The sequence below is a fragment of the Camarhynchus parvulus genome, chromosome 2 (genome assembly GCF_901933205.1).
Source record: "Camarhynchus parvulus chromosome 2, STF_HiC, whole genome shotgun sequence".
Taxonomy (NCBI): Eukaryota; Metazoa; Chordata; class Aves; order Passeriformes; family Thraupidae; genus Camarhynchus; species Camarhynchus parvulus.
Genome location: NC_044572.1, coordinates 17213161 through 17229413, shown reverse-complemented (window position 1 = coordinate 17229413; position 16253 = coordinate 17213161). Strand labels below are relative to the sequence as shown.

At 40.8% G+C, this 16253-nt stretch overlaps 1 protein-coding gene across 1 annotated transcript in view; it reads left to right on the top strand.

The window, feature by feature from the left end:
• Positions 1–16253, top strand: part of GPR158 (G protein-coupled receptor 158) — a 186663-nt gene that overhangs the window by 147596 nt on the left and 22814 nt on the right. Inside the window, exon 7 of the mRNA XM_030943165.1 lies at positions 15132–15370. Coding sequence (XP_030799025.1) covers positions 15132–15370 — 239 coding nt within the window. The remainder of the gene's footprint in view (positions 1–15131; positions 15371–16253) is intronic.

The following is a 16253-nucleotide window of genomic DNA, read 5'->3' as shown; positions in this document are numbered from 1 at the left end:
GGGCTCATCAGTTTCTGGAATAAACACAAGACTGACTGAGTACCCTGAAAGATATTGGAAATCAAAGCCAGCGAGACAGGTTTTGTAGCTGTCTTCTCAGAATGCAGTGAGCACTGAAGCCTTCAGCTGTGTCCCAGCCTTGCAGCCTGGATCAGCCCCAGCAGGCTGGCAGCACACCCCGCCCTGGACAGCCTCAGGTCTGTCATCATGCAGCATTAGCATGAAAAGTCAGGGACATCAATGTCATTTGTAAGACTTATCAGATAGAATACAGAAACCAAATTATGTATCATGACTATTTTCAGTGAAAACAAAGTGTGTGTTCTGTTCCTTTTTGCCTCCATGCTCAGTTAGACCAGGCTTATTTGTTTTATTTTCATCTTCATGCTACATGAAACACCACATTTAAGCTGTTTGTTATATTCAAGAGTCCAAATCTGTTTCTTGTGTTGCATGGATGTCACCAACTTTGAATTTGAATCAATGTCTGACTATTAATTCAAAAGGAGTCTTATTAATTCCCCCCCCCTTTCCCCCTGTTTTCTTCCTTGGGTTATTTGTTCTGAAGCAAGGTCATTGCCACTGCATTTCTTAGCACCATTTGATGTCTCTCTAATTGCAATATTTATTTTTAAACAACTACTCTCTAAAAAGCAGCTTGGCTATCAACACTTCTAATGTGTATGTGACCACAAAGGGAAGATGGGACTCTGCCCTTATTATCTTTGCAGAGATTATGGAGTTTCAAGCTTATTGCATTTTACTCCCATTCTGTTCAGTCCATGTTGTTGGCAGCAGGGTCCCATTACTCTAGATTGCCTGTGGGTAGATTGCCTGTGTCTGTATTTTTTACATCTTTTACATTTGATTTCAGTGAGAATACAGGGAGTGTTTTATCTATCTCATAGCAATCAACTGTTGCTCTTTTGTCCTGAAAATGGTGGCATTTAGATTAGCTCTCATTATTCTTGTTTTTCTTGACAACTAAACCTTCAACTGCAATTTAAATTATAAGTTCTTTCATTATTTTATGGTGAAAACAGAAAACAACAGTTCGTGGAATTCAGCATGTCAGATGATGCTATTTCTGCCTCTGTGAGACAAAACACAGAAGATCAGAGTCAGTATTTCTTGCAGCTGGCTTTTTTAACTTGAGTATTTTATTGCAGAATGACAAATAAAGAGAACATTTCATTTATTTATTGAAGTTGCATGTTGCAGGGATGTATATAACCATGCAGAGGAGTCTGAGTAATTTCATTTCCCTCTTCATCAGAATGGGTGATGGTACTGTACAGTAATAAATTTGAAAATAAGAGTGAAAATGTGTACTTTAGTGGGCCCCTGAGAACATAATTTGTGATGCTTTGTAGAATACTCAGTCAAAGCTCAGAAGAAGATCATAGAACAAGTTATACAAAAGTGCTTCTACTGCTGAGTTTTTAGTACTAATACAGTTCTAAAGCATAATAAATTTTAAGATTTAAGGTCTGATTAAAAAACTTGTTATAGAAAGCGTACCAAAAAATGTAGTTTCTTCCATCTATACGCCTGTGTATCAACTGCACAAAGCTTACAGAGTCCCAGAAAAGCTGAGGTTGGGAAGGACTTCTGGAGATCACAGAGCCCAACTTGTCTGCTCAGAGCAGCCTCAGCCAGATCAGAGTTCTCTGAGCTGTGTACAATCAGATTCTGAATGTCTCCAAGATTTTTCTTATGTTTACATGGATTTTCCAGGATTTCAGTTTGTGCCCATTGCCTCTTTTGTGGACATAGGGCACCACTCAGAAGTGTCTGCTCAATCATCTTTGCTCCCTCCCATCAGGTATTTATATACATTGATAAATTTCTCCCTGAGCCTTCTCTTCTCCAGGCTGAACAGTCCCAGCCCTCAGCTTCTCCCCTTTGTAAGGTGATCAAGTCCTTCAGTCATCTTTGTGGCCCTTCACAGGGCTTATCTCCATGATGTCCATGTCTCTCTGGTGCTGGGGAGCCTGGAGCTGGGCACAGCTCTCCAGCTCTGGTTCCACCAAGGTGAGTAAAGCACAGGATCACCCCCCTCAGCTTGCTGAACATGCCCTGCCTGGCATGGTCCAAAAGGCTGGTGGCCTTCTTTGCCACAAGGCTACACTGCTGGCTCGTGGTCGGTTTGATGGCCACCCCAAGTCATCCTCTGCAAAGCTGCTTTCCAGCCAGTCAGCCCCTGGAATGTGCTGCTTCGTGGTACTGTTCTTGCCCAGCAAGTAGTTATCAAGACATGTGACTTTAATTATTTTCACAAAATTTAAATTCAGCCAGACATTCAGAAACCAGTTTCCAAGAAACTGCAGCTTCCTCAGAAGTACTCATGATAAACCTAGTTAGCATTTTTTTTCTGATTGCCACACATGCTGAGAGTAAACATAGTTGATTGAGCATTTACCTGGCAATAGATCATGGAAGCTTATCAAAGAATCAGTTTTAATTAGATATTGCTGACACTGTACAATGATTCTGGGCTACTATTCTTTAAATTTCTTATAATTGTGTGTTTTATTTTATGTGCCAAAACAGAGTTCTTTTGTACTGCTGTGTACTGTGCTGCTTGCACAAGTCCAGCTGAATCTAATCTGAGCACAGGATTCCATAGGGATGCATTTTATCAGGTGTCAGTTTTATACAACTAGGGCTTTTTGACTGCTGGATTTTCTAGTTATTTGTCTTGTTACTATGGTATTATAAACTGAAGAAGTGCATTCTTCTCTTTCTTCTGTTTTTGACTTTGTTCTGACCAGAATTTGTTTTCTGCTTTAGCTGAAAAACTGTTTTGCAAATACTGATGTTCACTGTCTTACACAGGCACTTGTTCTTCCATCAGGAGAGGTGTTTGGCACACTAAAGTACCTAAAAAATTCTATTTTGGTCTGCTTACCTTTACTGTAGATTTTTTTGTTCTAAATTTCTTTGTTAAGGAAACAAGTACGTTGGGCGATTTGTCAGGGAATTCGTGTGGCTCTCAGCTTGGTTATGAACTAATGTCTGTTTGTTCTCTGCATCATCTGTATTTAGAAGAAGAGACAGGAGTTTGCAGTAATGAAGGCTTGGAACCTTTGCTGTTGTTGCTTTTGAGAGTGGAGAATGTAAAATAAGATGAGTAGCAAAGCAAGGGGAGGTCTGTAGTAGTATGCAACCTCTCATAGCCATATCTGCACCTCTATATTGATAGATTAGAGGCATATTTTTATATGATGTTGTTCCTTCATGTCAAGTATCTCCAGGGAGCCTGGAACTTGCAGTGAAAGACATGAAGCTTCTGTGGAAATGTTTGCTATTTAACTTCATGTTAGACTTTCTATTCTACAGAGAGTCATTGCTCCTCCATGCCAGCAGCGGCCTCTTGCTTTCCCCTCTGTAGGAGATGCTTGACACAGTCTGTTAACTCACACCCCAACTGCACAAGGTCCTCAGTAATCTGCTGTCATTGGTCTGGCTTGGATCAGGGTTGTGTCCCTGATCCCCAAGAGAATGTCTCAATTTCTCTCTTCCAACCTTGGCTATCCTGTGAGTTAGTGAACCAGAGATGTAATAACTCCCCAGATGCCTGATGAGCTTTAATTCTCTTGCCAGCATTTTCATTCCATCCCATGTAAGCTACTCCAGTGCACATTTACAAAGGAATATTTTAATAATAACAATATTTTATAACATGAAAATTTTATTCAATGAAGTTAACGTTGTTTATGGTTTCAGTTTCTATTGGTGTTGACACTGCTGTATCTTGTGACAGGTGGAGATGTTCCTGATGTTATCTGTTATAAAAGTGGTTTGAATCTTATCTTTTGCAGGCAAGCTGAAGGACAAACTTTCCTTTCAAATATCCATGAAGGCCTTAGCCATGATACCTGCAAGCACAACCATGAGATAAAGTTAATATTTATTCCACAAGTGGAAGGAGAACACAATGCTGATAAAGAGCTTCTTTTGCAGTAGAGTTGATACAAAACACTGCTGCCTGTCAATCACATTATAAATTGGCAAACATTTGTTTTATTAAAATGGGCACAAAACTAGCAAAAAATATTATAACTAAATAATGCAGTTACATGTCTTTCTGTACCACATTTCATTAACTCCTGTCAACCTAGCATCATATAATAAATAAATCATATAAATCATATAATAAAGGTGTTGGCAATCCAGCACCTCTTCTGAGCTCTGCTAAGTACAGCAGTCTGCGCCGTGGATCTGAGTGAAGGATTGTATCCAGTGGGTGTGATTATTACTCTTTCTCACACCTAAAGGAAGTAAAACAGTCAAGACAAGTTTTTTCTGCTACATCTGAGCTGTTTAATTATCTGGCATGGCAATCTAAGTGAGAGCACAACTCATCAAAGACTGGGCCTTCCAGCGTATCCTCCTCTGTCCTCATGGTTCAAAAGAAATGCATATTTATGATTATCAATGAAGTGATAAGATTAGGAGGATTATGAGTTAAAAAGTGAAAATTTATATGGCTTCATTTGGATATGTAAGGATGTACATGCTTCTTGTCATTCAAAATGGAAGCAATTTTTTTTTGCCAGGTCACAGTAGCTTCCAGGACTCTGACAGAAGTGAAAGGACAAAAACACACGCCAAAAGATATAAGGGCATAAAAATGGTGGCTTTTTGCAGTGTAAAAAGACAGGACAGGCTCCTGTCCCTTTGCTGATGTTTGCTTCCTGCATCTTTAATAATGAATTGCCATTTTAAAGTAGCGTCTAAGGACCACATTGCACAGCAGAAAAGGAAGTAAGTGCTTGCAAGTAAATCAGTGAGGAGACAGTTTAGTGTGAAAAGATTTTGTGTGTGGTGCTTCAGTCAGTGCTTCATGGATATAATTCTTTTCCTATTCTCCTGCTTTTTAGTGGATTTTTTTCAATGCAGTGTACTTAAACCAGTTTATTTTGAAAAATACTTCTCTTGAACATCCTCTGGAAATGCAGCTGGACCCACGGTCAGTGACACCTTTGCACTGTGTGCAGCTGCTCCTGCAGGATCTTCCTCTGAAAAGACAAAGAGAAAACTCAGAAAATCTGATTGATGGGTCAATCAGGTGACTTATTTTTGTAATGGCAAATCTCAAAGCAATGAGATGCATCAGACCAGAAGTAGCAGTCCTTGTGCCTAATTCTTGATTCGTGTGCCATGCTCTTGCCAGGTGGTCTTGATTTGATCCAGTTACACGAATTTTACATCAAATTCTCTACAGTCTTCTCTGTTTCTTGAAAATTTTGTTTCCAGATTCCTGCATCTGCTCCAGGGATCCTACTGTTATCTGTTGCTGTCTCCCAGATCTGAGCTTGCTCAGCAGTCTGTAGATAGACAGAGAAACAGCACTTCCATCAGAGAAGTCTACTGACCCCATTGTTTCATAAAAAGTTGTATCTTTAATGTCTTACAAATATAGATAATGCCAGACGTCACACAGGGTTTGAAGATCCACAAGAAAATCTCATCATCCCAAGAAACTTTATAAAGGAAACACAATTTGACTTCCAAGGAGAGATCAATTTTGCTGCTTTTCATCTCCTTCAAGTGGAATATTAAAAAAAATCGCTAGGTCACTGAAGCTTCTGTGATGACAAATCCAAACCCAGACTCTGTGGTTGGGTCTTGTAAATCAATGTATTTGTTCCTTCAGAGCAGGGTTGGGAAGCTCTGCTTGCTGGGGATGTGGAGAGCACACAAACACCTGCCCTGGTCTGTGTGTTAATGGGGTCCCAGGGATGTCAGCCATGAACTGTCAGCCTTGGTGGGATGAAGAGCCACATCTGCCCTGCAAGCTGCAGATCTCAGATGCTGCTCTAGAAAATTCAGTAGCATAGTTGTATGATATTATTAGAACACTATTAAATAGTTTTCCATTTTGTTAAAACAGCTAATAAGACAAAAGAGATCACATAGCAGCACATTTCATTTTATTCTGCTTTAGTGTAGAAACTTGCTATGTAATTAGGACTAAAAATAAGTAAAGGAGGAGATATTTTTAGTGAAAGGTTTTTATCTTGTTCAAATCCACCATGTAGCGCACCCAAACTAGCAGTTACGGTATCACATTAACCACTACTGAAGTAGGATACAAAAGGTAAAACAACATGGTATCTATCTGTGAACATGGAAACAATTTATCTGTGAAATTCTGATTGTTTTCCTTCAGCTGCTGACTAGTGTTTAGTGCCATTCTCAAAAAAGTTTAGTGATCTGTAAATATGCTATGAATATATAGTACAGACCTCAAAAAATGACTGCTAGCAGAGTGAGTTATAATTCAGTCGAGTCCACTACATTTTTATTCACTATTTTTTAATCCAGTGAAAAGCCTTAGGTTCTTCTTATTGAGTACCTGAATAAATTATTGTAATACATTTACAGAAGCAGTGAAAAACATAGTACAGCTGCAGTGAATTGCTACATCTTTATTAAAGCAGCAACTTTTCACATCCTGCAAATGGACCAGAATATTTACCATCTTTAGCTTAAAAGGAGTGAGGTATTTTGGTTTTCTGGCCACATTAAAAATGCTGGAAAAGTACTGTCTTTTTTAAATGGGGCTTATCATTCTCTGATCGGAAGTACAGTGCTGGCCAGTGAACCTAAGGAGGAGAAGAAAGGAAAGAAAATCACAGAACATTCTGAGCTGGAAGGGACCCACAAAGATCATCAAGTCCAGCTCTCAAGTGAATGGCTCATGAGGGGAACAAACCCCATCCTTGGTGTTATTAGCACTGTGATCTGTCTGCATCAATATAAATAGCCATTCTCAAATTTACTTTGGTTTGGATTTGGGTTTTATCCATTTCAAGACTTTCCCTGTTTGTAGTATGACTATTTTAAGAATAAAAGTACAAGCTTTGGCATGAGGTTTTGCCCAGATACCTTATTGATGATGCTAGAAAATGCCTCTGAAAATTGGAGAGGTTGTTGAAATTGTCTGTGAATGTTTTCACTAGTAGAAGAACAGTGTTTGATAGAGCAGCACTAACTAGGAGGGGAATTTTTCATCCCAGCTGGTTTTACTCATCAGCCTTTGTTAAATGAGACATTGTGAGCCAGGTTCACAAGAGGAGTTGCCTTTTGTACATTCAGCTGCACAACAGTCTGTGAAGAAAATTTTAGAATGAAAGCCTTGAAAATGTTCTTGACCTGTTGTAGGAAAAGATTACCAGGAGGCAGTTCTTGCATCTGTTTTCACAGTGTAAGCTTCCTGATAAATATTGACCTTGAGATCTTTTGTACTGCCTGTTCTGAAAGTCTTTGATAAGGGTTAAGAACTCAATGGCTTTCAATTTGCAAAAAAGATAATAACCACCTGATGAATTTTAAAAAGCAAATAATTAACTTAGCCAGACCTTATAAAGGCTGAACTTTTAGACCAAACTACTAGTGGCAGGAGTCTTGAGAATCTCTGAAGTTTTTGTCACAAAATCACTACAAATTTGAATGAAGGAAAGACAAGATTGGTTTGCTTATGGAGAAAATTGTCTGAGGAGCTGACCTCATTTTTCCCTGAGTGAGGGATGTGGTTATTTAAGCATATCTGTCAGGAGGAAAGTATTGAAATGGCTGTTAACCATTCAATAGCAGACTTGGAAAGAGATGGCTTTGTGCCTATCCCAAGGACCTGGGATTTTCAGAACTTTAGGCATCAGCTTCTGTGGCCATGGACTCTGTGTGATGTAACCTTAAGCCCAGATAGTTGACAAAGAGGAGACTTTAAAATGTTCAAGACCAGCTTGGATGGGGCTTTGAGCAACCTGGTTTCGTGGAAGGTGTCCCTGCCCATGTAGCCAGGGTGGAATGAGATAATCTCTAAGGTCCCTTCCAAACCTGACTATTCTGTGATATGTCACTGCTCATTGTCTGGGGACAGATTGATAGGCTTTTTATTTATTGGTTAATGGCATGCTCTGTAGTTCTGCCTCAGCAGAGTTTGACAGCGCAGTGTCAGACGTTTCACTGGCACTCTGTAGTTCTGCTAATCTCAGCAGGATTCGTGGGGGTATTAGTGCAGTAAGTGGTTTATTAGAAGAGATAATTAGCACAAAGCAGATGAGGATTTAATAAATAAGGAGACTTGGTCTGCATCACTGAAACCTAGTTACGTGACATGGAAAGTCCCCTTGTTGAGCCTTCTTACCTCTCAGCTCCCCAGTGCTTAAGACATCCATCACACATTCAGGATGGGCAAATCCTGCTGAGGAGTGCCCATTTCTGATGAGACCTGCCTGGATGATATGGTGATATGAACAAAAGCACTTCAAAAAGCAACGCACACACAGGCAGAATCTTCCATATCTCCTGCAATGGGAGCTGGGAGGCAGCTGGAGCAGATGCAGGCAGCAGGGCAGTGAGCTGGGGAGCAAGGAGGCACTGGGGAAAAGCAAAGCTCAGCTGGTCTGTCAAAAGACTCCAGCTGCAGTTCTTGGAACTGGCTGCAGGCAGAGAAAGCTTTTTGTTCTATAATCCACCAGGAAATTGAGCTTTTCCCAGGTGGGAATTTAGACTTGCAGGTGAAAGGAGAAAATAAAACCTATGCTTAGCATGAAAAAATGTCAGAATCCTTGGCTACATTTAAAGAAATAACATTGTTTGCTCACTACAGATTGGCTTACCTACAGATTGGCAGACAAAAGGTACTTCAAATGAATAAATTTTCATCAAAGCAAGTCATATTTTTAGACCTTTTCCATGTTATTAAAGATGCAAGAAAATGTTAGTCCAGTGCTGCTCACATGGGAGTGAGTGAGTGAGTGGTTCTGATTGCAGTGGGAAATCTATTGTTGTTCTGTTGCCTCCCAATATCCAGAGCCTTTCCTTGAACTGCATGTGATTTCCCTCCCACCTTCCTCAGTCTGCTCAAACTCCTGGAAATTATGTCAGTGTTTATCCAGAAAGGGAACTTTCATTCAAGCACTGTAGGATTACCTTCATATGTGTAGCATTAAAATTATCTAGGAAACTTCTGTGCAGAGTAGGTTAGCATTAAGTCATGACATGTCTCTTTGCTTACTAGAGGTAGATTTTACCAGGCACTGAGGTAAAATACATCTTCATAGCTTGTTATTCTAGCCATACATTATAAATTTGCATTGCATTCATTTCTCACAATAGGAAATCACTGTAAAACTCTAGGGAAGATGTCAAGGAAACTCTACTTTCAAAATCACATTTTTGAAAGTAAATACAATTTGTTGCAGAAATATTTCTGCAGCAGAAATATTGCAGAAAATGTTTCAGAACAGCACTGCTTCTCCCATTACTCAATACACAAAATTATCTGATTGGGAATTTTTACTGTACCATTAAGATATCCTCACATATTAATATTGCCATTTATTAAACACAGACCCCCAGGTAAGGATTTGAAATCAGGTACACTTCCAGGACAAAGGAAAGAATCCTGCAGCACGATCTCCCTCCCTATACTTCCAGGACTATTGGCACCTGTAGTTTACCTTGTGACTGTGGAGCAAGTTTATGGTACCATTGGTGGCCTCAGTGTGCAGAGCAGCCTTCACAGAATCACGGAGTGGGTCAGGTTGGAAGGGACCACAGTGGGCATCTGGTTCAGCCTCCCTGCTCAAGTAGGGTCATCCCAGAGCACATGGCACAGGATTGCATCCAGATGGTTCTTGGATAGCTCCGGTGAGGGAGGCTCCACACCCTCTCTGGGCAACCTGATCCGGAGTGTGATCACCTACACAGTGAAAAATTTCTTCCTTGTGTTCAGGTAGAACTTCCTGTGCATCAGTTTCTGCTCATTGCCTCTTGTCCTGTTGCTTGGCACTACTGAGGAGAGCCTGGATCCATCCTCTGACACCCTCCCTTCAGATACTGATAGACCCCAGTGCGGCCCCTTCCCAGTCATCTCCTCTGTGTGTCTCTGTACTGGGGAGCCCAGAACTGGACATGGCCCTCCTGATGTGGCCTCACCAGGGCTGAGCAGAGGGGCAGGGTCACCTACCTCAACCTGCTGGCAAGCTCTTCCTGATGCACCCCAGGTCACCAATGGCATTCTTGCCCACAAAGGCACACTTGTGCTCTGTTACCTATTACAAAACCCAGTGAATTTGGATGGGTTAGTCAATTCCTCCAAGCATTTGTTGTCTTTCATAGCAATGTTCTTGACATGTATTTGCTATTACAAAATTCTTTTCTGAAATAAAAAATGTGGGAGATTTCCTGTTGTTTATACTGTAAGATGTTCCACGAGTAGTGTGAAGGAGTTAAGTTGATGGCTCTCAGTGATATGTGGCCAGGTTTGCTGGCTACACACAAGATGGGGGCTCTCAGAAGTATCCATACACCCACATAATTGCCCAAACTTCATTTTCTAGTTGTTTTATATTTTCACTGGACAGGACATGATGCATGTGATGCAGGTCCTGCCCTGCTGCTGTTGTGCTGCTGACTTGGCCTCTCAGTCCAGGTTTGCTCAAGGTTCAGTGTGGTCAGAATCAATAAAGCAAAAGATTGTCCCATAAGAGTATTCTCTTCAGTAGTGCACTTCTAGTTTGTTCTGTGCTGAGGTCTTGAGAAATCAATTAGGAAGCAGACAATTACTAATTTGGACACTTTCAGCTGGGAGGTTGTTTAGAAAGTTGTTCGTTTCTCAGTTGGGTTTTATTCTTTCCAGTGAAAGCCAGTTACTCATGGAAATATGATTTCTGAGGTCTTGGGCTTTAAGTGTTGATATTTTTTATTCAGTCATCTTTCCTGATGTGGAAATTATACCTGCATTCAGTATTTGTGTATGTGTGTGTGTGTCTGTGTGTCAAATGTGAAGTGTAGGCACTCTTTTGTATAGACATAGTGCCATACATGTCCCACTGATACCTTTTCATTTTAGTAGAATCACATCAGTTTATTAACTCAAAGTAACTAGTGGCATATTCACTGTTAGTCCAGAAAAGTAGGTAAGACATAATCCCTGCACTGTAGGAGGGCTATATACTTCTGAAGGGCTTGCCCCATTATCTTCTGATGTAGCTTTTGTATCATAATAAAAATCACCAGTCTGGAACAGAGCAGTTTGATAGAATGACTCAGTTGACTCACAAAATGACAGATGCTGGAAATAAAAAATAAACAATCTGTGCCAGGTCATTGCTGTCAAAGCAGGATCCTTCACCTGTAGTTCCTGCTGTTCATGCAGTCAGTGGTAGTTTGGGGACCATCTTTTTGTTGATATGACATGAAAATTTTATATGGTTTTACTTATTTTCTAAGGTTACACATTGCATCTTAGGATATAACTACAGCAGCAGCCGTGTGCTACACTTGATGTTTCCCAGCTGCTGATCCCAGGCAGTCCTGTGAACCTGTGCTCTGTCCCTCTGCTTCAGCTCCACCTGCAGCATCGCTTCCCTTCCCAGCTGCTGGGCTTCCCTTGGCTCTGAGGGTTTGCAGCCAAGCCAGCCAAGCCCTCCCCTCTTCCATTTCTATGGAGCCAGGCACCCCAAAGAAAATCCTCAGACCACATAGCTTAATTCTCCCCAAACTTGATGGTGCAGCAGCAGAGTTGGGAGTTACGTGCTGTGGCCTCCAGGCAGTTCTTTCAGCCTGAACTGCACCTCCTGTTCACCCTGTAAAGGGAATGGCTGTTGCATATCAGCTTTCATCCTGGCTGTAGCTGTCTGTGAGTCAAAGCTTTGCTCAAAGGCAGCTGTGTCTTCCAGAAAAGCAGGTAAAACACATTGCAGTGTTCTGTCTGATCTGTCTGGAAACAGAGCTGATGACATGTCACTGGAAATGATTGTTCAATTATTCAACAACAGTGCAGAAAAGTGGATTGCATATGCTGAGTGTATTTAGGTGGAAGTATAGCTAGAAGATGCTGAGGAACATGGTTAAGTTTTCTCTTCTGTTTTAGATCAGAGACCATATGTCTCAAACAGACCCCTGAGCTTCTACCAGGGCACTGACTGGCACTGCCAGTAATTTTGGCTGTAGATAGGACAGAAGGAGGCATCTATTCAGTTTGCCTTACTTGATACTCATAATTAAACATTAATTTGCTCAGGAACTTGAATCTGCTACATCTATATTCATAAATTAAGTAGCATCTGAGAACATTCCTGGGCACTGGGACTCCATCCTCTGTCCTGCTGGATTGTAATGCTGAGGATAATAGTATGTTCTCTGCCAGTTGGCTTCAGTGCCAGGGATGACCCAGGGCATATTTGATTTCCTAGCAGCAATGCAGCCCACCAGCCCCATTTCTTGCCTCCCTGTAAGAATTCTCTTTTATTTGTTCAATAGCTAGTTTGACCCAATATAGAGATATTGAACTGAGTGGAAAAGGGGGGCTTGAACATTGTCTACCCAGACAGGGCAGGGATTTGAATCAAGAATCCCCCTGTTTTCTGACAGAGGGTACCAGTAATCAAACCCCAAGTGTTTGCTGAGGCAGTCTGGTCTCAGACTACAGCAATTCAACTTTTTACAGTGAACCTGGATTGTATGAGTCAGAGGTACAGGAAAGATAATGACCCTCCAGTCTGGTGGGATGATGTGCCCTTGGGAGAGGAACTCCTGGGCAGTTGTCTCTGCTTTGATACAGGTTCAATAATACACAGAAGATGAGAGCAGACAGAGCATGTAAGTCAGTGTTGAGGTGGTGAGCAATGAGGCTTTGGATTCACATTGTGGCAGGAGAATGAGGGAATTGCAACTTGGGAGCTTGTGTTCTGCTTGACTGCTTTTATACCACAACCTCTGAAAAGGAGATTTGCAACATTACTGAGCTAATGCAACTTTCTTTACAGCTTTTCAGAAAAAGAATGTTTGAAAAATGAAGTGTAAGAGTTGGGTTACATGTAAGCCCACGAGTCCAAGGTGGAAATTATTGTGTGTGGGGATGCTTATTTTTAAGAAAAGGAGGAGGAAAAAAAAGAAATGTGATTTGATCCAAATTGGAGGAGGTTTGACTGCTGTAGTGCAAAATATTTGTTTCACTGTGCTTGGGTAAATAATGTAGCAGCAGCCCACACCTCTCCCTTAGAAAGCTGTCTCACAGGCAGCAGTTAATGAACTAGTAATGAAAAAATCTAATGAGTTCTGCCTTATTATGCCCAAAATAGGCTCACATGTTGACTTTCAGCAGAATCATCAAGAATTTACTTTGGAGCCAAAATGCAAAAAGTTTCTAATAGTTCTCAGCTGGTTTATGTGGTTTCTCTAATAATTCAACATTCATAAAATGTATTATGAGATTTTTCTCAAATGACAAAGTATAGCTGTGAAATTTTCCAGTTCATTACAAAAATAATAAATTTTTCTTCTCTTCAGAGAAGCTATCTATTGGCCAGCATTCACAACAGGTAGAAGGGAAGCCTTTGCTTCCTGATTTTAGAAAAAATCAGGAATTTGGTGTCTAGAAAATGAGGGTTCACCAGTGCTGCCCTGGAACAGCAGTGCTGTGGCTGAGCAATGCAGAGGGACGTAGCCTGCCTTGCCTCTGTGGAGTTTTCTGTCTCTCCTGGATGAAGTCTTTGAGAGTCTGCTTCCAACATAAGGCACTTAGCATCTGCAAAGGGAGAGCAGAACATCCATCAAACATGGAAAGATCAAAAACTGTGACTCCCTGTGGAGTGACTATTGGGAGGGAAACAGCTGAATAATGTTGAACATATTCAGATCTCTGACTTCACCTAATGCACACTGTGAAGGCTGTGTTTGTAGTGAAATGCTGATTCATTGTTATGGATGTGGAAAACCTTTTGTGCTTCTGCCTTTAAGACACTGCTCCATTAGTTGTTTGAGAGGCAACACTGCTTCTGCCTCCTCTCAGACAAATACAGCATAAATGTGAATCTGAAGTGTGATTTTGTATTGCTGAAAAGGCAGACCTGCTTGTCTAATGTCTTGAGAGGTGGCTTGATACTTGGTACACTGAAAGAACTTAAGAGCTGTCAAGGGCATTTAAAAATCAACTTTAGGGAAAAAATAATCACGATACTGAAACCTCAATGATAATTTGTCATGGATATCAAGACTGGACATGCTCAGGAGTCAGGAACCACTGTGGTTTTGAGGACAAAATCACTGAAACAGTTGAACTCTTCACTTTGAAAGACTCATCACCCCAGTATCTAAAACAGCCTTTAGATTTCAGCTCATCTGCTTCTAATGGTCTGGGTACATAAAAACTTCCATGATAGCCTTTCCTCAGTGCTCATCCTTGTCAGCTTAGCAGGGCCAAGGCAGGAGCTCTGCAGTGCTCCCAGAAGATGCTTCTGACAGATCCCATGGTGCAGGCAACACAGAGAGATATTTTGTGCTACATGAAGAATCAAACTGCTCCTTCTTCCCAAGGGGATTTCCTCAAATTTTGGTTGTTTTCATGCTCCCAGGAGGAACTTTTTCTGCATTAGCAGGTGGTGATGGATAGAAAAAGTAGGTGCTATTTCCTTGAACAGCTCTTGTGGGAGTAAATTTATCCTGATAATAAGTGCAATTATTTTTAAAGTGTTATGTGTTCAATAGCTGTTATGTGGTATAAGTGCTTGATGTGTGGTGTGGCTTTTCTTATGCTGGTTCCGTCCTAGCTCAAAAAAACATGTTGTTGCTTCTAAACAAATCAAACCCCATTTAATTAGCAAAGTGCCTTCCATAGTTATTTCTATGATGAGTAGGTTATTGTCTCAGCAGCATCAAACTCAGTGGGAAAAAAATCTAAGAAGTGTTAATTTGTTCTCTGGAAATAGCAGGATTGGGGATGAGACAACATCAAAACAGAATAAAATCTCACATACATGGTTGCTGGTTTATGGAAATGACCTTTCATCTTTCAAAGACAGAAGTCTTCCACTGGGAGATGGAATGTACAAAACAGCTTGACAAGACAGCCTGTAAATGTGTGTCTCTAACATAAGCATAGCTAATATTTTCTATTATTGCTATGTAACATTCTCTGGGCAGCAATCAGTTTCATTTAAATATGATTAATGTGAAAGTAATAATGTTCCAAACTTCATTCTTGTACATACTGTCAGAAGAAAGACTGTTGATTTGTTTTTAAAATAATCTGGTACTGAAATAAAATGAAAGTCTAATTCCTGTGACACTACTTCTGCTCTTCTCCATTCTGCACTGTCTGAATTTTCCAGGGTGTTGAAGGTGTTCCTGTCCCGAACGGCTCAGCGTATTCCGTACATGACAGGTGGGAGAGTGATGAGGATGCTGTCTGTTATTCTCCTGGTAGTCTTTTGGTTTCTCATTGGCTGGACTTCTGCAATAACCCAAAATTTGGAGAGAAACATTCCACTCATTGGTCAAGGGCAAACATCTGACCATCTGATCTTCAATATGTGCCTCATAGACCGCTGGGATTACATGATGGCTGTTGGTATGTTAATTTTTTAGCTTATTTTTAATTTCTATAATGAAGCTTGGTTGCCTTTTAATTTTTCTTCTTTTAGAATATCTTTAAGTTTTGTCAGACTGCCTAATATGTGAGAACTAAGCAGTAAAATATCAGCATATAGGTTTTTTAAATGGGCTGAGAAGTAAAACAAAATATGCTGACACTTCTATGACTTTCAAAGGTTTGTAACTTGGATTGTAGTAACAAAGTGATGGGTGCTCAAGACATTTCATCTTTGAAGGCAGAAGGAAGAGGTAGCTGTTCTACTATTGAAGCTCTTCAATGAAGAGAGAAATTGAAGTGAGAAACTATAGCTAGTTTAATGAAGGCTTTTTGATTTTGCACCACAGAGCTGGTCAGAGTTCTTGTGTGAGGAGGGAAAGAACTTCCACCACCACTCATTCATAACCTTCCAGAAATTGGTATCAAAGTACAGGGAATAGGAAATGAACATCAAATGCGCCAACTTGATGTATTTGTTAGGTGTGCTTTGAGTGCATGGAATAGGCAGGAGCTAAAAATGACACCTTGCAGAAGTCATATAAAGCAGAGAAAGGATTAGTTTTTGTTTCCTGAACTCTGTAAGAAACAGTGGGTTCCCTGTGCCAGGGTTCAGCTGAACAGTGTGATGTGCTTTCTCCCACGCAGTGCTTCCGCCTCGAGCCAGTGTTCCTTGTACAGCCCAGGCTACCCACCCACTGTCTCAAATACTTCAGTGTTTGAAATCTGAAATAAATTCCTACTTTTCTGCCCTTTCCCTGCTTCTCCCATGGACATTCCACTGACAGAGCTCTGCTACTGAGGATTAGGGAGAGGTAATGGTGGCTTCTCCACATGAGAACACAGATGAGATGGACAGAAGTGT